At 42.6% G+C, this 26,915-nt stretch overlaps 1 protein-coding gene and 1 pseudogene across 4 annotated transcripts in view; both read left to right on the forward strand.

Moving 5' to 3' along the window:
* Positions 1 to 18,178, forward strand: part of PRPS2 (phosphoribosyl pyrophosphate synthetase 2) — a 34,694-nt gene extending 16,516 nt beyond the window's left edge. For 3 of the 4 annotated variants that reach the window (XM_025373109.1, XM_025373110.1, XM_025373111.1), the window contains 5 exons: positions 1,968 to 2,066; positions 2,773 to 2,897; positions 12,566 to 12,739; positions 13,701 to 13,860; positions 16,397 to 18,178. In XM_025373109.1, the coding sequence (XP_025228894.1) occupies positions 1,968 to 2,066; positions 2,773 to 2,897; positions 12,566 to 12,739; positions 13,701 to 13,860; positions 16,397 to 16,489 (651 nt within the window). In that variant the 3' untranslated portion in view covers positions 16,490 to 18,178. Of the gene's footprint in view, positions 1 to 1,967; positions 2,067 to 2,772; positions 2,898 to 7,671; positions 7,729 to 12,565; positions 12,740 to 13,700; positions 13,861 to 16,396 lie in introns of those variants that run through there. The other variant, XM_025373112.1, reaches the window with a different exon arrangement.
* Positions 18,179 to 19,506: 1,328 nt separating this feature from the next.
* On the forward strand, positions 19,507 to 20,261 carry LOC112615134 (annotated as a pseudogene).
* The last annotated feature ends 6,654 nt before the right edge of the window (positions 20,262 to 26,915 follow it).

Genomic DNA, 26,915 nt, shown 5'->3' on the forward strand with positions numbered 1-26,915 from the left:
TTAAAATTGGGAGATTTGAACCAGACCTGGAGGATCAAACACATTGGCTCGGCAGAGGCAGTGGAATAGGGACAAGGCAGGCATGTGGGTATAATGGCCAGACTTCAAGTGTTTTCTAGAGGAGGAAGAGCAATCCCAAGGCCGACTTCAGGGAGGCTTCCTGAAGCAGAGGTGTAGGAAAGGAGCTGTTCCTAGGAGGCTGCAGCCAGACGAGCTGGAGAACTTGAGAGAATAAAGCTGAGAAAATTCGATTTTATCCCAAAGGCAACGTGGGATGTAGTACAGGGGAGTTAAATGATGAAAACATGAGTTATGATCTCTAATTAGTGGAGAAGATTGAAAAAATAAAAAACAAGAAAAATATATTTTCCTATAATCTCACGTTCTAGAAACATCTGTTAACTTTTTAGAGTGTTTTCCTCTTATTCTTTTCTTTGTGTTTTGAACATACTTATATACTTTTTTTTTTTTTTGAGACGGAGTCTCACTTTGTCGCCCAGCCTGGAGTGCAGTGGCGCAATCTCGGTCACTGCAACCTCTGCCTCCCGGGTTCAAGTGATTCTCCTGCCTCAGCCTCCCAAGTAGCTGGGACTACAGGCATGCGTCACCACACCTGGCTAATTTTCTGTGTTTTTAGTGGAGACGGAGTTTCACCGTGTTGGCCAGGATGGTCTGGATCTTCTGACCTTGTGACCCACCTGCCTCGGCCTCCCAAAGTGCTGGGATTACAGGCGTGAGCCACCGTACCCCATATATACCTATTTTTAATGATAAAATATATATTTCTTTTTAAAAAGTGCTATATTCGGTAAAACACAAATAATCTGTTAACATTTTTTATGTAATTCCTTCCTGCNTTTTTTTGAGACGGAGTCTCGCTCTGTCACCCAGGCTGGAGTGCAGTGGCCGGATCTCAGCTCACTGCAAGCTCCACCTCCCGGGTTCACGCCATTCTCCTGCCTCAGCCTCCCGAGTAGCTGGGACTACAGGCGCCTGCCACCTCGCCCGGCTAAGTTTTTGTATTTTTAGTAGAGACGGGGTTTCACTGTGTTAGCCAGGATGGTCTCGATCTCCTGACCTCGTGATCCGCCCGTCTCGGCCTCCCAAAGTGCTGGGATTACAGGCTTGAGCCACCGCGCCCGGCAGAAATACTGTTGTTTACAACAAAATGCTGAACGCCACCTAGGTCTAATCATGTGTCTGTATAATCGCTTGAATTTCTTCGATGTGGGCAGTTGTATTGTCCATAATTTGTGATGTGGAAACCAAAGCTATAGAGAAGTTAGGTAATTTTACAAAGAATGTAATGTCAGTAAATGACACTAAGTATGAAATTAAATAGTAACTATTATCAATCCCCTTACAGTATTCATTCTTTGACCTTGTTTTTTTCCATTGTAATAGTGTTAACATCCAACTGTTGGCACATGAATTCCTCTTTAATAGCTGGACTTCTTTAGCCTCTGGCTGTGTGAGGGTCTCTTGGCCTCAGTGATCTCACATGTGCCACTCGGTCCTTCTAGAACACTATTCTCCTAACCTTTGCTAAACTTGCCTTAGAAACGATTTCCTCAGAGGGACCGCTAATAATGATCTTGTTTAAACTTTATGTCCTTCCTACTACTATCATCTTACTCTCTCGGTACCTTTTATTTCTACACACTTATCATGATTTCAGTTATACATATTGTGACATTACATGTACATGTGTTGAACTGTTTGCTTCTTTTATACTTGTTCTCTATACCCAGCGTCAAGCACTTAGTTTTGCAGTGGTATATGTAAATAGTAAATGTTTGCTGAATAAGATGGAACGAATATATCTTTTGCTGTTACAACATGTATAATTTTCTTTTTGATGCTTCGTTGATTGCATCTATGATTTATCTTTCTCATGTACGTCCTAATGGGAGGAATCTAACAGTATCCATCTTTTCCTGTTATAAAATTAATGTTCTTATTTTTAGAGTCGTGCCCCAATTTCTGCAAAACTTGTGGCCAATATGCTGTCGGTGGCCGGGGCGGATCACATCATCACCATGGACCTGCATGCCTCTCAGATACAGGTATCCATGTTTTCCTTTTGCAAATGGTTAAATCAAGTCTGTTAAATTAAATAATCTTAGAAGAGGTAACATTACTTGTGTTTGAGTTTATATATGGCTACTGTCTTGGATTTTTGTCTTTACTAAACTTGGAAATATAATTTGATATTAGTACTTCCAGTCTCTATCAGCACCTTGCCGCCCAATCAGTTTTGGAGGAGTGGGGATGGCTTTTTGGTAGTAAACTCTATGTAGTTCCATCTCAGCTTATGGAAAATAATTAGAATGGCGGAGTCATAATATCATAATATACATTTTTTAACTTCTTCATAACTTATGTTCTTTGTCTCTAAAACAGGCCAAATTTTACTGTGCCACTTTGTGTTACATAATGAACGTGAAGTATTTGATTTATAATAAATACCTAAGAGACAACAAACCTTTTCCCTCACAGTCCTGCATAGCCATTCTATTCCTCAGAATATAGGCCATCATAAGACAATAGAATATGTCCCAAAAGACAGATTGGACTGAAATATGCCCCTATAACATATCCGTCTTTTGATTTAATTCTGTTTAAAATTAACAAAAGGGCGTCTGTTATAAAAGCTTCTTTTGAACAAAAAATGCAAATGTTATTTAATGAAAGCAATTATTGTTTAAAAAAAAAAAGGAAAAAACAAAACAAAACAAAACCCTGCAACATGACACTCACTTCTCCCTTTAGGGATTCTTTGATATTCCTGTGGATAATTTGTATGCGGAGCCCGCAGTCCTGCAGTGGATTCGGGAAAACATTGCCGAGTGGAAGAACTGTATCATTGTTTCACCTGACGCAGGGGGAGCCAAAAGGTATCATGCAGGCTACACCTTGCAGATTTCTCCATCTGCTGATTGGTTTTTCCTTTTGCCATGTATTAGATAAGGAAGCATGCTGTAAATTACTTAAAACTTTATTTTGCTAATGAGCAAGTAGGTAGACCACAGGCTTCACTTTCAGAGCAGAAACCCATCATCTTTGTTAATATTTCATCATTCAGGAAAGAAGAAAATATACACAGAGACACACATACACAATAGGTATATGTTGGTTTCTTTGTTTTCAGCAAAGGGTAGATGTGTTCGAGGTTTTTTTAAGTTATTGTTTTCTGATTATAAAAGTAATGGGCCTAATTGGAAAATAAGTCTTTTAATTAACAGCACTTGGAAATGGTAGCCAAAATAGAACAAATTTTTTTAAAAGAAATCTCTGTACATAGAATACCAAGAAAGGGAAATATCTGAGACCAAGAAATAAAGCAGAGGCTGAAAGCCATGGCCAGGTGGCTTGGGGGATGGGCATCAGGTCCAGGAAGAGTCTGGTGGCTTGGGTTTTAATGCTCACGTGGAAACCCCCATAAAGAAGGGAGCTAAAGCCAGGCACGGTGATGTATGCCTGTAATCCTAGCACCTTGGAAGGCCAAGGCGGGAGAATCACTCGAGTCCAGGTGCTCCAGGCTGCAGTGAGCTATGATCACACCACTGCACTCCAGCCTGGGTAACAGAGTGAGACCCTGACTCTAAAAAAAAAAAAAGAAGAAGAAGAAGAAAAGAGGGCTGAAAGCCAGATTTCTAGCCAAAAGCCAGGGGAAAGCCCGTCTTTACCTCGGCCTTTGGATTAGGGGAGGAAATAGTCACCTATGAGAAGTCAAACCACGAGCCTGTGAGCCTGTGCCACATTCAGATGTGGAGTGGAATACACACGGAAATGTGCTCCAGGCTGCAGAGCCCCTGCAGAGGGAGAATTTCACAATCCTAGCTGCTCGGTGAGTGCTCCCTGCTCAACCTGACCCGATGCTTGATCCAAAGTTAGAAAACCAAGAGAACACAGTCCACGCACACCCAGCACGTGCAGACAACAGGGCAGCAGGCAGCCAATACTTGGGGATAAAAGAACAATTACTGGACTATCAAATAAGTAAGTTTAAAAGGAAACTGAGGTGAAGGAGAGTTAACAACCTGGTAGTAAGAGTATGGCAGTGATGACGCACCTAGTGGTGTGAGAACGTGGTACTGAATAGCACATCTCAAGGGCTTGGCAGAGATACTCCAGGTGTTAACAAGCAATCGGGGTACAGGGTGTTCACAATCAAGGATGAGCACAATAAGAGAATGCTGCAAACTGAGGCTTGGTGACCCAATGACCTTGTAGAGCTTTGCAGATGCTGTCTGGGAAGAAAAAAGGCTGGGAGGGGAGTTTTATTGTGTAGGTAGAGACCTCTATAAGGGAGAGGTAGGAGAGACTTCTACCCACCCCCCAGTCCAGTGAGGAAGCGAGGAAGCTCTAAATGTGCACTAATAGAGGTGTGATGAAAGTGACAAGTGATCAGCCTTCGGCATGTCTGACATCAAAAGCCTGTCCCTCATTCGGCACCCTCATCTGCCTGCAACCCAGCTGAGGACCTAGGATCAAACGCAAAAGCTTAGAAGTAGCCCAGAAAGTTGTCTTAACACTCTTGCAGGGAAACACAGGCCCTGATTCTTAGAAGAGCCTTGTTCATTCTGCTCAAAGCTGCCTTCCAACGGCTGCTTGGGTTCCCAGCACAGAAGAGAAGGAACAGACCATACAGCTGGAGATCAGCCTCTGTCAGCAGCAGGAAGTGGCTGTGGCCAGGGAGGAGACACAAATATATAAGAAACGGGAGCAGAAAGTTAACTTGCAAAGACCCTAGATGGGCAGTCATGGGGTGGAGAGCAGCGCTGTATCACTTAGCCTATTACTGTACGGTGTGTAATGTTCACAAAATTGCCCTTGGCCAAGAATCAAGGTTGAATTACGCTGAGTGTCCTCTGCAAAAGATTGTGAGCAACATTTTGGAGTCGTATCTACTTGCAGTTGACTTGGAAAGTTCTGCAAGTCACATGGAATCTGCGTTCAATGAGGCAAATGCACTGGCCTGATGGAAGGTTAGAGGCAAAGAAGCCAGCCAAAGGGGTACAGGAGCTAGCCTCAGATGTAACTGGGTTATAATAACAGCTTTGTTACAGTGTAATTCAAATACGTACAATTGGCTGGGCGTGGTGACTCACACCTGTAACCCCAGCACTTTGGGAGGCCAAGGCAGGTGGATCACTTGAGGTCAGGAGTTCAAGACCATCCTGGCCAACAGGGTGAAACCCCGTCTCTGCTGAAAATGCAAAAATTAGCTGGGCTTGGTGGTGCACGCCTGTAATTCCAGCTATTCAGGAGGCTGAGGCAGGAGAATCACTTGAACCTGGGAGGTGGAGGTTGCAGTGAGCTGAGATCATGCCACTGCACTCCAGCCTGGGTGACAGGGCGAGAGTTCATTTCAAAAAAGAAAAAGAAAAAACCAAAAAACTCCAAATATGTACAATTTACCCATTTAAAGTGTCCAGTTCAGCAGTGTTTTGCATATTCAAAGATCTGTGCAACAGTCACTGTCTAATTCCAGAACATTTTTATCACCCCAAAAAGAAACCCTATACCCATTAGCAGTCACTCTTCATTTACTTCCCCCAACCTTATTCCTGGCAGCCAGGAATCTACTTTCTATCTTTCTGGGGTTATCTTTTGGAGGCTTTGTATATCAATTGGTAGTATAGGACATGGCCTTTCTGTCTGGCAGATATCTTTGTAAACCAGAAAATATTATTTTGGCAGCTACTCAGCCCAAAGAATAGTAGATTCCACAAATTTGTTTGACCATCTTTCTTTCCTCCCCCAGCCTTGTTTTTATATACATAGTGTAAGAATATAATACATGCTCTTAGCAGAAATTCAGACAGTACAGTCCCATCCCCGTTCTTTAAATGCCACTGTTATTTCCAGTGTCAGAATTGTGTTATTTAAGCATATATCTGCCTATTTATTTCACACAAATGGCAATGTGATGTACACAGTTCTTCATTGTGCTTTTCTAAAAAACTCACTTGCTGTATCTTAACAATGATTTCATAGCTGTGTTGTACAGCTGCGCAATATTCCCTTGTGTGCTTGTACCACAGCTCCTATGAGTCAGGCCCCCTCTTACCCATTTGTAGGTGCCATTGTTTGCACTCTTAAATGCAGTTCTGAAGCAATATCGTTGCTTTGACATGTTGTACACATGTGCAAGTAGGATACATTCCTAGAAGTGGAATTGCCGAGTCAAAAGGCATGAGCCATTTTAGGTTTGATGGGCAGTGCCAAAATATGGTCTTTTCCAAGAGATATACCAGTTGACGTTGCATCAGGAATGGATGCCGGTGACTTTCTACACAACCTTGCTCACACAGTGGGTTATCAGGCAGTTTACTTCCAGATCAGGTAGGTGATCTATGGCCTCCTCTTCCTGTGAGCTCAGGTTGCTGTGGGTGAGGGTAGTGCCCTTACCAGGGCATGTTGATTTGCCATGAAAGGGGTCTCTATTCAGATCTTTTGCCTATTGTTCTCTTGGCTGGGACCTTTCTTGTGGATTGTCTATAGTTCTGCATAGACAAGAGATCACAGCTGTTTCTCATGTGTGTTGCAAATATTTCTCCAAGTTTTTTCATTTCTTCTCCTTTTTTGTACTTTTATTCTCTGCAGGACTTTAAAAACCTTCTTATATAGTCATGTTTATTTTTTCTTCGCATTATGGCTTCTGAGTTTATGTAGGAGTCATCCTTCTCTTAAAATTTGTCTTCTCCCATGATTTTGTATATTTTTTTCTTTTTTAATGTCCCAAGTTTACTTCCATCTGAAATTTATTTTGGAATAAAGAATGAAATAAGAATCCAGCCCCCCCCACCCTACTGTCTAGTTTTTCCAAACCTATTTATTAAATAATCCACCTCTGTTGATTTGAAATGGCATCTTTCATCATATACAGACTTCCCCATTTCAAATAGATAGCTATTTGCCAACTCCTACTTTTAAAAAATGCAGAATAAAGTAAACAGAGTAAATGGCTGGGGTTCAGATGCTGTTTTGTTTTGTTCAGACCTCCTTTCAAGCAATCTGCACTCAACCACCCCTGCTCCCTCTGTCAGGAAAATCAAGCTTTTTAGGGACATACATTTCAGATTTTTTTGTCACCTCCTTTATCTTTTCCAAGTGTTTCCACAACACATCATTGTCATCTTCATGTTCTGGCCCCCAACTGACAGTCTCCTCAGAACAGCCTTGCAGGTAATACATGACACATGCGGTTGACATTATCTGTGGCTTCTTTGCTTGATGCAAAAAGTCACATTTAGCAAAGGAAAATACTGTACATTTCTGTCTGACCAATTGGAGTTTGTTGCTTTAGAAAAAGCTTTGAAAGTTGACGCGTTACAGATAAAACTGAATGTTGCCACAGGAGGTCACTCTTGGGTAGGCTTTGTAGCTTGGTTGGGTTACCCATGGAAAACAAATTAAACCTAAGAAACCTACCTACCACTGCTGAGATAGCAAGTGTCAACCTAAAAGTGGTATGGGAAGAGGGTAAAACTGGATAACTCAGGTTTAACTTTTTTTTCTGATTATATAATTTTTGGAGATGCTCTATAGGAAATTTGGAAAGTAGAAAGAAGAAAATCTTAACGACTTTATATCTCGACCAGTAGTACCACTATGAATAATTTGGTGTACTATGTATCTGTCTCTCCTGGGGGAGCTGATATGGCCCACGCACCCACAGAGAAAAGATTGTAAATATGTGCCCAGAAGAAATCCAAAACTGTATGAATATAATTTTCATTCTGCCTTTTTCTGCCTAAGATTTCAGTGTGGTACGTTGTGTCAACATCATTTGTTAGGAGTATGTATTAGGTCTCCAAGATATACAAGGAAAAGAAGAGTTATCTATAGCTTTTTCAGGAAATCATAGTGTTCTAAAAACCCAGGAAGCTATTTGCAGGGGTATGTATTTTCCCTTATCTTCTTCTTCTGACATTACCATTGGATACCTTTAAGTGGCTAGGCCTCCCCACTCAAGTAAGATGTCTGTGTCCCCCACTGCCAAGAACCACAGAGCTCACCTTCCTTCCGAGTCCGACTTCCATGCCTACCCTGCTGTTTGCTTGTAAGCAGGCTCATGAGAACAGGCATCACCTGGCAGAGGGATGAAAACAGGTTCTGCTTCAACTTCTCCGGTATAGAACTTCTGCCACAAAGGGCAGTGCTTCCCAGTGCTGGGCTGTGTATTGGTGTCCTGTCATGCCCATATCTGCCTAGTCTTTACCAAATAAGCAGGCGGTAATATATGTGGACATTTTGTGCAAGGTGTTCATGTGTCTTGGGAAAACCTGTCTCATGTTCCCAGAAAGTAGCTTTCCTTACCTGAAGTTTAAGTGACTTTTATGACATTGGCATGTAGATAGTAGAACTGTGCGTGCTTTTTTGTTTGTTTGTTTTTTGAGATGGAGTCTCGCTCAGTCGCCCAAGCTGGAGTGCAGTGGCGCGATCTTGGCTCACTGCATCCTCCACCTCCGGGGATCAAGCGATTCTCCCGCCTCAGCCTCCCGAGTAGCTGGGGTTACAGGCACCCACCATCATGCCTGGCTACTTTTTGTATTTTTGTAGAGATGAAGTTTCACCATGTTGGCCAGGCTCATCTTAAACTCCTAACCTCAGATGATCTGCCCACCTCGGCCTCCCAAAGTGCTGGGATTACAGCCGTGAGCAACCGTGCCCGGCTGAACTGTATGTGTTTTAAGGTGATTATGGAGCAAAATTTTTGTTAGCCTTTAAATTGATTTTTTAAAATTAAATCTTTAAGTAAGGAAACTGTTGACAGCTAGACAAGTTTACAAACAAAGGGTATCTGCTAGGGCTACTGTGGTTTGGGTTGCATCCTGAAGGATGAGTGTTTTAAGGGTAGGATGAGTGTTTTAAGGGTAGGAGAAGCATGGACCTCAACGTAGTAATACTTCCCTTTGCTTCAAGGACGTTGATGTCTTATTCTCTTATCTCACAGTCTCTGTGTTTAACTGGAAAGTTTGGTCCCTTTTCTTTTATGATAATTGACATATTTGGATTTATGACCACCACCTTACCATGTGCTTTTTTTGTTTTGGAGACAGAGTCTTGCTCTGTCACCCAGGCTGGAGTGCAGTGGCGCCATCACAGCTCGCTGCAGCCCCAATCTCCCAGGCTTAAGTAATCCTCCCACCTTAGTCTCCCAAACAACTGGAACTAAAGGCACATGCCACCATGCCTGGCTAATTTTTGTATTTTTTTTAGAGGCGGGGTTTTACTATGTTGCCCAGACTGGTCTCCAACTCCTGGGCTCAAGCGATCTGCCTGCCTCAGCCTCCCAAAGTGCTGGGATTATAGGTGTGAGCCACCATGCTTAGCTATTATATGCTTTAGTTTTTCCTTCTTCACAAAGTAGACATTATTATTATTTTGGTTTTGTACAATCAACGTTTGTTTAGATTTGTCCACAGATTGATCAATATCTTTGCTCACCTTTCTCTGCCCCTGCCCCCCACCACATCTCAGTGTATCTGTGGTCATTTTCCTTTTGCTTAAGTTGCATTCTTTAGGTGGTTATATGTTAGAAATAAATTCTCAGGTTGTATAGTTTGGCTGGAACTATCTTTATTTTGCCCTCCTTCTGGAAAGGCAGTTTTGCTGAGTGTAGAGTCCTAGCCTGACAGCTATTTTCTCATATCACATTGAAGATATGACTCCATAACTTCTGGCTTCCATTGGGGAAGTTGAGGACTTGGTCATCCTTTCTAGGTGACTCGTCTTTATTCTTTGTCTCTTTTAAGCTTTCTTGGTCTTCTATAGTTTTGTTAAGATTGTTTGGGAATTCATTTGTTGGGTTTATAGGATCTGAGGATCCTCAGATCCTATAAACCCAACAAATCATCAGGAAACAGTTGTCAGAAGACATCATTGGTCCTGTGTTTCCTACAGAAATAAGAAACAATAAATATTGCACTGAATGTTTGTGGTTTGAAGTCCCTGAATGATAAAGAAGGAACATATTTGCAAAAAGTTGCATAGGGTTTTTTTATGCAGAATTTTGTCAGAAGACAGTGGTGCTGCATGTTTTTCTTTGAGTGCAAATGTACATTGCTAAGATTTTTTTTAAGATGGCATGTGCTTTGAAAAGAGGATATTGCAGTTTTAAGAGTTTAAAAATCTTTTGAGTGAGAAATATAAAAACATCTTATTTTCACCTCTTTAGACGAAATGAAAGATATTTCTCATTAAAAAAAAAAAGGAAGGCCAGGCGCGGTGGCTCACGCCTGTAATCCCAGCACTTTGGGAGGCCGAGATGGGCGGATCACGAGGTCAGGAGATCGAGACCATCCTGGCTAACACGGTGAAACCCCGTCTCTACTAAAAATGCAAAAAATTAGCCGGGCGTGGCAGCGGGCGCCCATAGTCCCAGCTACTTGGGAGGCTGAGACAGGAGAATGGCGTGAACCCGGAAGGCGGAACTTGCAGTGAGCCGAGATCGCGCCACTGCACTCCAGCCTGGGCGACTGAGTGAGACTCCGACTCAAAAAAGAAAAAAAAAAAAAGAGGAAATATTAGCCGAATACGTTATACAGAGTTACCATATGACCCAGCAATTCCACTCTGAGGTATATTCCCCAAAGACTTGAAGACGGGGACTCAAACAGATATTTATACAGCAGTGTTCATAGCGGCAGTATTCAGTATAGCCAAAAGGTGGAACCAACCTGAGTGGCCACCAACAGATGAATGGATGAACACAATGCGCTGTATCCACCCAGTGGAATGTTATTCAGACTTAAAGAGGGATGAAGTACTGATCTATGCAGCAATGTGGGTGAACTGTGAACAGTTTATGCTAATTGAAAGAGGCCAGACACAAAAGTGCACGTATTTTATGATTCCATTTATACAAAAAGCTCAGAATAGGTAAATCCATAGAGACAAAAAATAGATTCCTGCTTGGCAGGGCCTGGGGGGAGGGGAGGATAGGGAGTGCTTGCTTAAGGGATGTGGGGTTTCCTTTTGGTGTCATGAAATGTTCTGAAACTAGATAGAGGTAATAGTTGTGCAATATTGTGAATGTACTTGATGCCATTGAATTAATACACTTTAAAATGGTTCCAAGGATAAATTCCGTGTTATGTATATTTTACCACAGTTGAAAAGAAACACTGGCTGGGTGCAGTGGCTCACGCCTGTAATCCCAGCACTTTGGCAAGCTGAGGTGGGCGGATCACCTGAGGTCGGGAGTTCAAGACCAGCCTGACCAACGTGGAGAAACCCCATCTCTACTAAAAATACAAAATTAGCCGGCTGTGGTGGTGTATGCCTGTAATCCCAGCTACTCGGGAGGCTGAGGCAGGAGAATTGCTTGAACCCAGGAGGCAGAGGTTGCGGTGACCTGAGATTGTGCCATTGCACTCCAGCCTGGGCAACAAGAGTGAAACTCCATCTCAAAAAAAAAAAAAAAAATACAAAGAAGCAGAAAAAAAAAAAACTGGGGTTGTTTTGAAAGTCCTCAAGAAGGAGGGAGGGGAGGTGCTCCAGGCTCCCCTCCCTCCCACTGCCCTCTCAGCCCCAGAGACTGCCCCTTCTGTCCTTCATCAGAGCACGCGAGGAGCTCCATTCCTGGTCGCCATCTGAGGATGACACAATGAGTAGGACTAGGACTTTAAAACTAGTGTATAGAGGTTTTATCCTCCATGTACTGCGTCTTAAGTTGGGCTATGTGTGTATTGGTCCCCAGAGCATTTTTTCAGCTAAATTGCATAATGACTGTTATTTAAAAAACTGGAATAGGAAAAATCTTAATGTTACATTATGCCTGTGGCATTGTCTTAAAATCAGTTTTACCATTTAAGTCCACTCTTCACAGGAAAATCTGAAATGCCTCAGGCTCACCAACAAGCGAGGCCTGCCCACTTTCTCTTCCTGTTGGCAGCTCAACTCCTCCTGAGCCAGTGATTTTTTTTGTAAAGAGATGGGATCTTGCTATGTTGTCCAGGCTGGATTTGAACTCAGGCTCAAGCCATCCTTCCACCTGAGATTCCTGAGTAGCTAGGCCTACAGGCACAATGCCATACCTGGCACCATTGATGTCTGAGCATTTGCCTTAGATGAGCAGAGGAGCTGGACTCACAGTTTAGAGTCTCCTTAAACCTTGAATGCAATGAAGCCCATCCTGACTAGCTTACATATTAGATGGCTGCATTAACCAGGACTTTTGTCCCCACTATCTGTGCCACAAACTGGGCAAATAGTTCCTAAATAACTTGCTTTAAGTTGTGCCTGTCATGGTTAAAATGCTACCCACAAATACTAACAAATTGAATATCAAATTCTTATCCAGTAGTTTGATCCAGTGGCCAGGGTGCCCGGACAGTCATTCCCAGCCACCCCAATTGCAAGGTCTGCCGTTAGCACATTTCTCCCTGTGGATTGGTAAGTGCCTGCCCCAGACCATGCCTGGGCTGATCAAGAGAGGCCTGATTCTTGCATCGTCTCGAGTGTAGTTGCCTGCTACGTTCCTAAAATACTACTTTAAAGAAGAGATCTCTAGTTGACTCTGTATGAACATGTTCATTTGTGCCTTTGCCAGGGTCACGTCAATTGCAGACAGGTTGAATGTGGAATTTGCTTTGATCCACAAAGAGAGGAAGAAGGCGAATGAAGTGGACCGGATGGTCCTGGTGGGCGACGTGAAGGACCGTGTGGCCATCCTCGTGGATGACATGGCTGACACATGCGGCACCATCTGCCATGCTGCGGACAAGTATGCAGGGCGGTAGGGAAAGCGTTAGGACTTCTCACTAGGAAAGGGAAGCACATCAGCTTTTAGAAATTGGGCTCTATTCTCCTGATTATTGCTGGTCTTGGCAGTGGAGTTTTAGACCAAAGGAGATTCTAGGCCCTTTTATCTTTATACTTCTTTCTCGGGTAGAAAAGAAAGCATGGGCCTTTTCGTTTTCCAGGGTGACCTTGTAGTGTACTTGAAAAAGGGTCAAAGAAGGTGCTTCCCTTTGCCCTGAGCACAAAAGGAAAGATGGTTTTTCGGGCTTCTTCAGTCCCTTGCTTCCTTCCATTTGGCTTTCGTGCCAGCCTTCTCGGCCACATGGGTGTCTGAAGGATTTGTAGACCTGCTGTCCACTATGGAAACCCCCAGCCACACATGGCCGTGGAGCTCTTGGAATATGGCCAGTCTGACTTGAGATGTGCTGAGAGTGTAAAAAGGCCACTAGGTTTGGAGACTTAATATGAATCAATGAATATAAATATCTCATTTACATATATGTTTTTATATTGATTACACATCAAAACAATGACGTTTTGGCTATATTGGTTTAAACGGGTGGCTCTCAAGCAGGAGTGATTTTGCCCCCTCGGAGACATATGGCAATGTCTAGAGACACTTTTTGTTGTCACGGCTGGGGGGTAGGGTGTTGTTAGTGGGTAGAGGCCAGGGATGCTGTTGAATTTTCCCATAATGCATAGGACAGCCCCCATGACAAAGAATTATCCTGGCTCAAGTGCCAAGGTTGATAGTCCCCGATTTAATGGAATACAAAGTGTTTTGCTTATGCTTGAATGATCCTATCTTAGGTTAATAAATGTGAGTAAAATGTGTTGCATTTTTCTTTTACAGAGCACACTTTTTGCTTTTACCATTCATACTAGGGGAGAGTATGCCAAGAATATTTGCATACCCTTAATTTTTATCTTCTGCTGTTCTACAGGCTGCTGTCAGCTGGAGCCACCAAAGTGTATGCTATCCTTACCCATGGGATCTTCTCTGGACCAGCTATTTCCAGAATAAATAATGCCGCCTTTGAGGCTGTTGTCGTCACAAACACAATTCCGCAAGAGGACAAAATGAAACACTGCACCAAGATTCAGGTAGTGTCTATACCGCAGGCAGCCAAGCAGCCAGGCACCTACTTTAGATCCCTAAAAATAGCATCATGTCTTCTGTGTGTGTGGCTCCTTGCTAAGGCACATGCTTGGCAGAGGCAGCAGCTTCTCATGGTGGCAGGATATAAATCATATTAGATCCCTGAAAAAGGCCGGGACCAGCAGAGGTCAACGTTCGCTATTTAGAAGTAGAGAGTGAATAAAATCACAATAGAAAAACGGTCAGAAATGGGCTGTGCTAAAGCTAAACTTAGAATTATCATATGACCCAATAATTCCACCCCTAGATATATGCCCCCCAAATTTGGAAACATATTCAAACAGAAACTTGTACAGACATGTTCATAGCAGCACTATTCACAATAACCAAAAGGTAGAACCACCCAATGGCCATCAACAGACAAACAGACGGCCAAAGTGTGGTCTATCGCTACGATGGAATATTATTCAGCCTTTAAAGGGAAAAAAATCCTGACGCGGCCGGGCGCGGTGGCTCACGCCTGTAATCCCTGCACTTTGGGAGGCCGAGGCGGGCGGATCACGAGGTCAGGAGATCGAGACCATCCTGGCTAACACGGTGAAACCCCGTCTCTACTAAAATACAAAAAACTAGCCGGGCGAGGTGGCGGGCGCCTGGAGTCCCAGCTACTCGGGAGGCTGAGGCAGGAGAATGGCGCGAACCCGGGAGGCGGAGCTTGCAGTGAGCCGAGATGGTGCCACTGCACTCCAGCCTGGGCGACAGAGTGAAGACTCCACCTCAAAAAAAAAAAAAAAAAAAAAAAAATCCTGACGCATGCTACAGCATGGGTGAACCTTGAAAACAACATGCTAAGTGAAAAAAAGCCAGATGCAAAAGGAGGAATATTGTGTTTCTACTTGTAGGAGGTACCTGAGATTGGAAAATACATAGAGACAAAGTAGAATGGTGGCTACCAGGGTCTGGGGATAAGGGGGGCGGTGGGGAGTTATCTATTGTTTAATGACTATATAGTTTTTGTTTGGGACGATAAAAACAGTTTGGAAATAAATAATGGTGATAGTTACACACATTAGGAATGTAATTAATGCCAATAAATTATATACTTAAATGGCAAATTTGATGTTATATATGTAAATTTTAAACTGATAAGAACAGACACTATACTTGATCTTAGTGAGATAGATAGATAGATAGATAGATAGATAGATAGATAGATAGATAGATACACATTCACACAATAAAAAAAATGGGGGTGGGAGCAGCAGGCTGAGCGGAGGATCTTCAGAGCTTTGCTCCTTCCTTTCCCTGCTGATTGGATGCCCATGGGCCAACAGAGAGCTGATAATCATATAGATAGCAATTGGCCTGAAATAAGTCAAAGGGTTTGAGCTCCATTTTGCCTCTATGTCTCTGTGAACCTTGGCAAGTCATTTTTTTTTTTTTTTTTTTTTTTTTTTTGAGACGGAGTCTCACTCTGTCGCCCAGGCTGGAGTGCAGTGGCTGAATCTCAGCTCACTGCAAGCTCCGCCTCCAGGGTTTACGCCATTCTCCTGCCTCAGCCTCCCGAGTAGCTGGGACTCCAGGCGCCCGCCACCTCGCCCGGCTAGTTTTTTGTATTTTTTAGTAGAGATGGGGTTTCACCGTGTTAGCCAGGATGGTCTCGATCTCCTGACCTCGTGATCCGCCCATCTCGGCCTCCCAAAGTGCTGGGATTACAGGCTTGAGCCACCGAGCCCGGCCATGGCAAGTCATTTCATTGCTCCAAAGCCTCATCTCCCATCAGCAGAGCGTGAAAGTGCATCACAGTGATCTGCTTCATGATTTCTGATTCCTCAGAGAGAAAAGCAGTTTGCTTGACACAAAGCAATAAGTCTGAAAATGGTCAGAATAGCGATGTCATATATTTTCATGCCTGATTAGCAGTAGTTTAGGATGGGAGTTGGCACACTATGGCTCACAAGTGAAATCCAGCCTGTCATCTGTTTCTGCAAATTTTTATCAGAGCACAACCATGCCCATTCATATATGTATTGCCGGTGGCTGCTTTCACGCTACAATGGGGAAGTTGAGTATTTGTGACAGAGACCCTCTGGCTTCCAAAGCCAAAAATGTTAACTATTTGGTCCTCTATAGTTTGCTAATCCCTGAGTTAGAAGATCACAGTTGTGCTTTTAAATGAAGCAGTCAGCGCCTTTTCAGAAACAGAAAGAAAAACCTTGCATATGATGATTAAAGTTAATTTAAAATAACAAATGCCCCTGGAAAAGGGTGTCTCTGGTTAACAGTATCCCTGAAAAGCCTTCTGTCTCTGCACTGAAAATCTCCCTTCCAGGATCCCATACGGTTCTGGTTCAATGGGTTGTAATTTGAAGACATACCCCAAAGCTGTCTGTCCTCTCAAAAGTGTGGGAGGTTTTGATAGCAACACATCACGTATGCTACAGAAATTGTTTCTCAGCTTTCCAGCTGTTCAGTTTTTAAAGAACTCTAACTAAGATGTCCTGCTTCCCTTCTCCCTTTGTTTTTCTCGTTGGCATTTAGGTCATTGACATTTCCATGATCTTGGCCGAAGCAATCCGAAGGACACACAATGGGGAATCCGTGTCCTACCTGTTCAGCCATGTCCCGCTATAAATCCAGAATGGGAGGTGCCCAGCAAGCCTACTCTGACTTCTGACTTGCTTTTGTTTTCTGGATGTTTAGCTGTAGGTACTCAGCAATGATAGGTTAATCACTGGCAAAAGCATCCGATCTTTGTATATGCTAAGATTTATTGTTTCCCCTTCTAAAGCTCAAGATCATTTCTTTCCAGTTTTTGGGGAAATGGTGGTGGTTATTTGGTCTTTAAGTGAACTGTCTTAAATGAGAAACGTTTTTGTCATTTTGACTTTTAACGGGTACAGGTGATCTCTTCCTTTGTTCTTTCAGTACTTTGAGGCGACAACTTTCAAGTATATAATTTCATTGTGGAAGTCATAGTTTATATATTTCGAGGTTGCCAAAGGTGACCTCAGATTAAAACCTTCTGTGTAAATATATATGATAATGCCTATGGACATTTGGGTAAAACCCTGTATAGAATTAATTAGCCTTTTACTTTGGAGTGAACCTTGGAAAATTTATAATTATCATACCATGGATTTTGAATTTTTTTTTTGATAACTCAGTTTCATATAAACCATCTTGGTTATTGTGCTTAATTTGGACCAAATTTTATTTAGCTTAATATGGACACTGACACATTTTGGGGGGTATACATCAGACATATTAGAACAGTGTAGTTCTGGATCATTTTTTAAATTACCTCTTCTAAAACATAACTGTCACTTACCTGAAATGCTGCATCCTAAAATTCCAAAATTATATTGAGCAATCGCCAAGGCCTAAAGCCAATTGACCTTTAAAGGTAATCATTTCAGCTAACATTAAATTTAAAGCCTAAGAATGTATAGAGCTAGTTTTAAAATAATGATCTCAGATTTTTAAAAAGGATATAGGAACCTGCATTGTCATTCTCTGAATTAAGAACTGATGGTTTCTATCATTATTTAGCCCCACCTTTGTATTTTAATGTCCTTCAGAATATTTTTATGAACCAATGAGACTGGACTTAGCCACACACAATGGAAATTCAGACCTTGACTATTTGGTTTTTCCAGTTCACAAAGGTGATGAAGACTGTCTTGGAGCAACTTAATCCCAGAAGTTGTACATTTCTTGCGGTTCCTGGCGTGGAAACTTAAGTGAGACCACCAAATACATTGGTCCTGTCCAATTCTACTGAATGGGGGTGGACTTGGCACTTTCCTGGCCAAAAACAGGAGCCAGAGAAATATGAATATACCAAAGTTGTTTAGCCTCCATCTTAAATTACGTTAGTCAACTTATAGATATTCATATGATCACTTTTCTTTTTAGATACTACATCAACTAGATTCAGGAATATATCATTTGCAGTGCTTGTATTGGTTTAAAATATAAGATTTTAAGATCCTCTAACATTGTACTAAAAAACTTCAATAAAATCATTCTGACTGCTTTCATAGTTTGTATTATCATTGTGGAGTAATATTTTTTGATGGAGTGATGTGTTGCAGTACCTGAAAATGTTTGCTACTTTACGATTATAGTCCAGCATACAAAATTACAGAAGAGCCAGAAGTTAATTGATGTCAGCTGTTTTCCATTTTGAAGGTGTTTCTTCCTGAAGAACTTACTAGCAATCTCCTTTCCCCCAAAGCATAACAGCTGTGCCACATAAGGTGTCCAAGTTGTTAATTCCACATGTTTCCTATAAAATTAAAGATGGTACAGTGTGTTCACACATCAGAGTAGTGATGTTCAATATCCATCTATGGGAGCAAACCAAGCTTAAATGTAGGCTGCATAAAACTTGTTCTTATTCATTGATTTCTGAAGCACCGAGAAGGATTCCTGTCTCCATAGAACAGCCTGTTCAGTGGTACTTCAAACTACTCTCGTGAGTGCAAAGTAAAGCCATAATTACATGCTCCTGGTGAAGCTCAGCTGTAAAGTATGTGTAACACTAAGAATGGCAACATGTTGTCTTAAAGTCACAGTGAAATATGAAGAATTACAGCTAGGTCCATCTGAGAAAAAGGGTGATCACAGTGTGTATGAGAGAACATGGTAGAATGTACTAGAAAGGAGGAAGGAAGTGAAGGAGAAGTGAAAGCCAAAGACACTTCATCAGCTTTACAATTGCACTTAATAATGATGTCATACCTCTTCAGAGATGTTTCATTTCCTATGGCAAGTCCTGTCTAATCCGCTGGCTGAACTACAGGGGACAGGGAAGTGGTAAAGGGAAAGATGGAGTACTAAGGCATGCAGAGGTTGGAATCACGCTGGGGAGACCAGGAAGGGCTCGGTGATCACCATTAGATGGTTCATGTCAGAATTTTCCAGAGCCCTATGGTGTGTTCCAATGTGGACTGACGCAGGACAGCAGAGGGTGTTTGGTACATGATGTGTTTCAGCAAGGATGTCCCAGGGAAGAAGGGAGTTAGAGGCTGAAACATACTCAGCTATCCTGTATCTAAATTGCGTGAAATCAACAAGGTTCCTCCTTCTCACTACCAATATTTATCTTCCTGATTTATCTCCCTGTGCCCCAGGAACACATCCCTCCACCTTTTTTCTGACCCTGCTTTCCAAGATCACATCCTGGGTGGTTTCCTTTATTGCAGTCTTTGAGCTCTATTTCCTATTCTGAAAGCATAATGCCCAGGAACACAGACTTCACCACTTACCAGAGTTTTAAAACCAACAGCAACAACGACCTTGGGTTGGTTACTTAACCCCTATGCCTCAGCGTCCTTACATGTGAGATGGGGATAATAAATGAGTGTGAAGTGTTTAGAATTGCTCGGTTTGTACATTAACTTCAGTTTTTAGAGAGAGTCTCCTGAACTACCCCTAGAAAGAATGTAAGGTATGAAGAGGCAAGATTTTCATGCGTTTTCTAGGTGTTAAGCCTAGAAGGGAACAGAATGCCCTCCTGCCATTTTAGAAGGGCTACATTGTCTTGGCATGTGACTGCCTCAGTGAAGGGTAGCATTTAGGTGACAAATAGTTGCATGTTAAAAACAAAAAAACTTGATTATGCTTAAAGTAGTGGTTCTACCAGCATGTCCCGTGGCAGCGCTGGTTTTGCCCACCACATTAAAATTTTTTTTGCCCCAGGGCCAGCACTACCAAGTAGAATATGCACATGCTTTTAAAGCTGTTAACCAGGGTGGCCTTACATCAGTAACTGCCAGAGGAAAAGACTGCTGTAATTATCATACAGAAGAAATACCTGACAAATTATCGGATTCCAGCACAGTGACTCACTTACTCTAACTGAAAACACTGGCTGTCACTGTGATGACCGGAATGACAGCTAACAGCAGATCCCAGGTACAGAGGGCACGCTATGGGGCAGCTAACTGGAAATACAAGTATGACTGAGATTCCTGTGGACATTCTGTGTAGAAGAATTGCTGATACTACTCAGAATGCTACAGTGAGGTCTCCTGGTTGTTGTACGATTTTCACTGGTATAGATGAAGAACAAGGCCCTCAGGTGTGAAAGTGTGATCCTCCAGGTTACGGCTGTGATTTAAAGCCACTGCAGCAGGAGTTAAACAAACTGAGTTAACCAGCTTCCTTGAAAAAAAAAGTGAAAAAGAAATTTGATTGGACATTTGAACAGACAGTGGAAACTGCAATTACATGCCTGTCTACTGTTTTATCAATTGATTTCAAACCTTCAGAAATAGAAGTTGGAGTAGTGACGGTTGAAAATCCTAAATTCGGGATTCATACAGAAGCAGAGATTGATGCGCTCACATTGTTGTTAGTTTACCAAATCCATGATGCCACTTACCGGTGTGTTTGGTAACATCAAACCATTATGGACGTCCCTGGACTGAAAAAGGAGCCTCTCCCACTCCCCCTACTACTGAAGTGGTTAGGACTCTATAAATAAAAACAATGCTTTTGGAATCTCAGCATTTTGGGAGGCCAAGGCAGGTGCATCACCTGAGGTCAGGAGTTTGAGACCAGCCCGGCCAACATAGTGAAACCCCAGTCTACTAAAAATCCAAAAATTAGCCAGGCATAGTGGCGCATGCCTGTAATCCCAGCCACTTGGGAGGCTAAGGCACAAGAATCACTTCAACTCGGGAGGCAGAGGTTGCGGTGAGCCATGATTGTGCCACTGCACTCCAGTCTGGGCAACAGAGCGAGACTGTCTCAAACAACAACAACAACAACTTTCAGCTGGATGCTGTGGCACATTCTTGTAATCCCAGCTACACAGAAGGCTGAGGCAGTAGGATTGCTTGAGCCCAGGAATTTGAGACTGGCCTGGGCAACATAGAGAAACCCCATCTCTTAAAAACAACAGCAATACTTCCAGTGGGCAGTAGCAACAACAGATAGGTGCCAGGTGATTATAGAGATAGTAATCAATTGAGGTCATTTACAACAACCTGATTTCGTTGTAGCCCTCATTCACCATCCATCCCATCATAAATACAACCAAAAGTGGTGCCCAATAGAAATGGGAAGAACAGTCTTCAGTATCCTAACAGATGAGTTCTGTGGCCAAAAGAAAAGCCGGCTAAATGAATTTTACATTTTAAGAGAGTGACAAAAAAAGAGAATAAGAAAGTGAAAAACATAATGCAGTAGAAAATGCCCTAAATTGGGAGTGTGGCGATCTAGATTCTGGTTCCTGATATGCTGCTAGCAAGCTGGGTGACCTTGGGAAAAATGTGTACGCCACTCTGAGTATGAGCATCTTTCTGCAAAAATTAGAGGAAAGATGGTTGCAGAAGTCCCCAGCAGTTTTAATAGGCGATGCCATTTATTCTAGATGTAGTTGGAATAGTGCTAACTGAAGGCACAGATGGTTGCTCTCCATCGGGTAACCAACTTGTTTTGGTTTGCCTGGGACTTTTCTCAATTCAGCCCTGAAAGACCTATATCTTAGGAAACCCCTCAGTCCTGGGCAAACCAGGACATTTGGTCTCCTGTTCCCTCTTCTAAGGTGGATAGTTCTGCATCCCTAGCACCACCGTGGTAAGGAATCCCACGAGCATGGCTTTGATCTTGTGCTGGTTGCAAAAACAAAAAAGCAGGCTATATGATGAGCCCAACAATGTACAGGGGACCTGTGGCATTACAGGTCTTTTAAAATCTGTTCAATTAACTATAGAAGCTCAAGAGCTGTAGTCACAAAATCAGAGAGAAAAAGCAGGGGCACCTTTAGAAAATACCTTCAAGTCTGGCTTGATTACCAGTCCTTTGGCACAGCTACCTTTAACACCTTAAGTGGTCTTCAGAGACCCCAGGGAACAGTCCAGACAGAAGGCAGAGTGCTCTGAAGGGTACCTGATGTACGTTGTCCTTCCGCACATTAAGAGATTCTTAACATTTGTGAGGGCATGGCCATCTGTGTCTGAGGACGTATGATTCTCTGATTTTCCCTATATAAGGAGTGCTAAATCTAGTATTTCCTTGCATGGAAACTAAGACTGACCATGAATTATGGACACATTTTAAGAACTAAAACTGAACACGTCACTCTTTAAAGTCATCCTAATGATTATTTCTGGGCATATTTTAATGTACATTTACCATAGGATGAGCTCAGTATGTGCCATTGACTTTTACTCACCAAAGGAACCAAGGAGTGACCCTAAATTTCTTTTCTTTTTCTTCCTTTCTTCCCTTCTTTTCTTTCCTTCCTTCCTTCCTTCCTCTCTCTCTCTCTCTTTCTCTCTCTTTCCTTTTTTTTTTTTTTTGAGACAGAGGGTCTCACTATATTGCTCAGGCTGGTTTTGAACTCATAGCATCAAGCAATCCTCCTGCCTCAGCCTCCAAATAGCTGAAACTACAGGTGTGCACCACCATGTGTGGTGCAACCCTAAATTCCTTTAAGCCTCAGAAAACTCTGTATTTAGGACCAAGGCTATGGAACAATCTTCTCAAGAATCAAAAGAAAGATAGGCAGAGATCCCTCTCCACAGCAATGGTGGTCTGACCTTGCATTAATTTCTGCACCTGAATGCATTCATAGCATTCAAAGGGCAATTCTTTCTTGAACACTGACCAAGGCTCATTCTTTGTCCTACAATAGTCAGGCTCCTCTGAATCCTCTCCTTGATCAGGCCTATCTTGGGCTTCCCTCTCTGTCATTGTGGAATTTAGTTTGAGCAAGAATCCTGTGAAGTCAGTTTATCGAACAAACTCCTGCCCTTTGTATCTGACCACCGTCAATATCTTATCACCCAGGCTTGCCTTTAGCAAGAATTCTGTTTGAGTTGATCTAGCAAGAATCCCTCCTACCCCTGATGTTTCCTTAGTGGTTTTCCATCCACTGCCCCCAACCCTGTTCGTTGCTTACAAATCTCCACTTGTCCTTGTAGGAGCCAGAGCTGAGATTAATCTCTCTCCCCCACTGTAAGACCCCATTGCAGTCCGTGGTCCCTAAACCTATCACAAAGACCCCCTTGAATGAAGTCTTCCTTAGTGTCTTCAATGAATGTGATGAATGACTTTTTTTTTAACAATACAAAATTCATAGAAAAAGTCCTTGAATTAAAAAGCACTCTGAGGAAAACCAGTTGGCACAAGAGTGATTTTGGAACAGTCAATAATCCTCCACTGATGTGCACTGGTGCAGCCATAAACACACTTTCAACCCTTGCATTTTGGAGAAGTTTCATTACATGTACATAAATTAGGAATTTTAATACATTGGAGAAATACCACTTGCTTCTCTGTATTTTGACTCATGTGAACATCTTGGCTTAGACATATGTCAAACGGAAAATTCATATTTTTAGTCCTTCCACAGACAAAATGAAGGAGTTGATCTTGTTTCTTTCATTCATTCATTCATTCACTCAACAGTTCCTTATGAAGCCTCTATTAGTATACCATAGTGTTAGGATGTGGCTGTCATATAAGTACGAGATAAATAAAAGACATGAATAAGGCTTACATGAATCTAGCCTTCAGAATTGACACAGGTCGTTTTTTTGTTTTTTTTTTTTGAGACGGAGTTTTGCTCTTGTTGCCCAGGCTGGAGTGCAACGGCACAATCTTGGCTCACGGCAACCTCTGCCTCCCGGGTTCAAGCAAGTCTCCTGCCTCAGCCTCCCGAGTAGCTGGGATTACAGGCATGTGCCACCACGCCAGGCTAATTTTGTATTTTTAGTAGAGATGGGGTTTCTCCATGTTGGTCAGGCTGGTCTGGAACTCCCAACCTCAGGTGATCCACATGCCTTAGCCTCCCAAAGTGCTGGGATTACAGGCATGAGCCACCACGCCAGGTGACACAGGTAGCTTTATGCACAATCATTTGATGTCAACAACACAGAAGTATGATGGCACCATGCTGTAGGCAGGATAATTTATTTGGAGTGTGTGAAACAGTGGGGTGACCAGGAAAAGGCTAGGAATGTGGCCTGCTGGGTTCAGTTCTCAGCAGTGATTCCAACACTTTTTCCCCCTCCCCAGATTTTCTGGTAGATCAGGCTTTGTTCTTTTAGTATTTGTGTTGGTGTGTTCCTACTCTTTTGGTATTTAAAAAAATTGGAAATCGGAATCATTTATATTTTAAGCCTACAAAGACAGCTATATTCAGCATTAAAATGCAAAAAGAACAAAGGTGCACTTGTTTAAAAAGTATGTGACCCCATCTCTTCCAGATTAAAAACTTCCTGCTAGATACTCCATTGTCTGCAAAGCCAATTCTGGTATACTTCTACTGTTGAGGATTTTTTTCCTACATTTATTAGTTTCTCATGTTTCTCTTGTATTTTCCCGAGAGCCAATTTTATCCACAATAAACTTCCCGAAGTCCTTGATGGAGGCATTTCAGAATGGGGACAGGGGAGGGGGAAGGTAAGAGAGATGTGAAGAACTGGAGGAGGGTGTTGGGGGTGGAGAGATGGGAGGGAGGTTGGACAAACTAGTCCAAGCACCAGCCTTTCCCGGGGGCCAGACACTCCTCAGGGACAGATTCCCTGCTTTCACCTCCCAGCATGTTTCAAGGTTGTTCAGCCTCAGCCCTCTTGCCATTTGGGGCTGGCTCATTCTTTCCTGGGGGAGCTGTCCTGTGCATCGTAGGATGGTGAGCAACATCTCTGACCTCCACTCACTAAATGCCAATAGCAGCCCCCATCCCACATTTGTGACAACCAAAAGATGTGTCCAGACCTTGCCAATGTTCCTTGGGGGCAGAATCACCCCTGCTTGACAACCTGATTTATTTTAACCAAGACTTTCTTCCTCTATCTTCTTTCCTGAAGACTCAGGTCAGAGTTACAGAGGAGATTCATCCTGGCCCCTGGCCCAATCACAACTAAAAAAGCATTTTAGCACAAAGTGGATAAGACAACGGCAATCATACCTCACTTTTAAAAATTCAATGCTAGCGTTTTGGTACAAAATGAGGTTTACACCAAAATAATCCCATCATCCTTGCTTTTTTGTTTTTTGTTTTTTTTGTTGTTGTCGTTTGTTTTGTTTCATTTCTTTTTTTTTTTTTTTTTTCCAGAGACAAGGTCTCGCTCTGTTGCCCAGGCTTGAGTGCAGTGGTGTGTGCGGCACCATGCTTGGCTAATTTTTAAATATTTTTGTAAAGATAGAGTCTCGCTATGTTGACTAGGTTGGTCTTGAACTCCTGGCCTCAAGTGATCCTCCTGCCTTAGTCTCCCAAAGCACTTGGGATTACAAGTGTGAGGCATGGCACCCAGCCACATTATCCTTTTGACGCAGGGCTACAAGCACTGATTTCTACATCTGCCATGATCTGGGCACAAGATTTTGAATCCGTCACTAAATTATTCCCTCAAGTTCCTCTAAGAACAATTCAGCCTTAGAATAAGTCACAAGGATTTTGGTTTTTTTAAATCAAGAGATTAATATACTAGGCCTGGTATGAAGGCTTATACCTGTAATCCCAGCACTTTGGGAGGCCGAGGCAGGAGGATTGCTTGAACTCGGGAGTTTGAGACCAGCCTGACTAACATGGTGAAACCCTGTCTCTACAAAAAATACAAAAATTAGCCAGGCATGGTGGTGCAGGCCTCTCGTCCCAGCTACTTGGGGGGTTTGGGAGTAGCATCGCTTGAGCCCAGGAGGTGGATGTTGCAGTGAGCCAAGATCGCGCCACTGCGCTCCAGCCTGGATGACAGAGTAAGACCCTGTCTCCAATTTAAAAAAAAAAAAAAAAGGAAGAAATTAATATACTAACAGTAACCTTGAAGGAGATGATTGAAGTTTAGCCTAATTTTAACAGTGACCTCAAGAGAGCACTTTTTTTTTTTTTTTTTTTTTTGAGATGCAGTCTCGCTCTTGTCACCCAGGCAGGAGTGCAGTAGCACAATCTGGCTCACTGCAACCTCTGTTTCCCGGGTTCAAGTGATTCTCCTGTCTCAGCCTCCAGAGTAGCTGGGATTACAGGTGCCCACCACCATGCCCAGCTAATTTTTTTTTTTGTACTTTTGTAGAGATGGGGTTTCACCATATTGTCCAGGTTGGTGTCGAACTCCTGACCACAGATAATCTGCTGTCTTGGCCTCCCAAAGTGCTGGGATTACGGATGTGAGCCACCTCGCCCAGTCAAGAGAGCAGATCTTTTGATGAGCCATGCAGGTTTTTGGGTTACCTGGCCCTTCAGTTATTTTTCATCCTGCTGTGAGAAGCCAGAATGAAGAGGAATCAATATATCCAAGGTAATTTAACATTTAACTCATATATATATATATATATATACACTTTAAGTTCTGGGACACATGTGCAGAACATGCAAGTTTGTTACATAGGTATACACCTGCCATGGTGGTTTGCTGCACCCAACAACCCTGTCACCTACATTAGGTGTTTCTCCTAATGCTATCCCTCCCCTAGCCCCTCACACCCTGACAGGCCCCAGTGTGTGATGTCCTCTCCCTGTGTCCAAGTGTTCTCATTGTTCAGCTCCCACTTATGAGTGAGAACATGTGGTGTTCGGCTTTCTGTTCCTGTGTTAGTTTGCTGAGAATGATGGTTTTCAGCTTCATCCATGTCCCTGCAAAGGACATGAACTCATCCTTTTTTATGGCTGCATAGTATTCTATGGTATATATATGCCACATTTTCTTTATCCAGTCTATCATTGATGGTCATTTGGGTTAGTTCCAAGTCTTTGCTATTGTGAATAGTGCTGCAATAAACATATGTGTGCATGTGTATTTATAGTAGACTGATTTATAATCCTTTGGGTATAAACCCAGTAATGGGATTGCTGGATCAAATGGTATTTCTGGTTCTAGATCCTTGAGGAATTGCCACGCTGTCTTCCTCAATGGTTGAACTAATTTACACTCCCACCAACAGTGTAAAAGCATTCCTATTTCTCCACATCCTCTCCAGCATCGGTTGTTTCCTGATTTTTTAATGATTGCCATTCTAACTGGTGTGAAATGGTATCTCATTGTGGTTTTGATTTGCATTTCTCTAATGTCCAGTGATGATGAGCTTTTTTTCACATGTTTGT

The sequence above is a fragment of the Theropithecus gelada genome, chromosome X, assembly GCF_003255815.1.
Source record: "Theropithecus gelada isolate Dixy chromosome X, Tgel_1.0, whole genome shotgun sequence".
NCBI classification, from domain to species: Eukaryota; Metazoa; Chordata; class Mammalia; order Primates; family Cercopithecidae; genus Theropithecus; species Theropithecus gelada.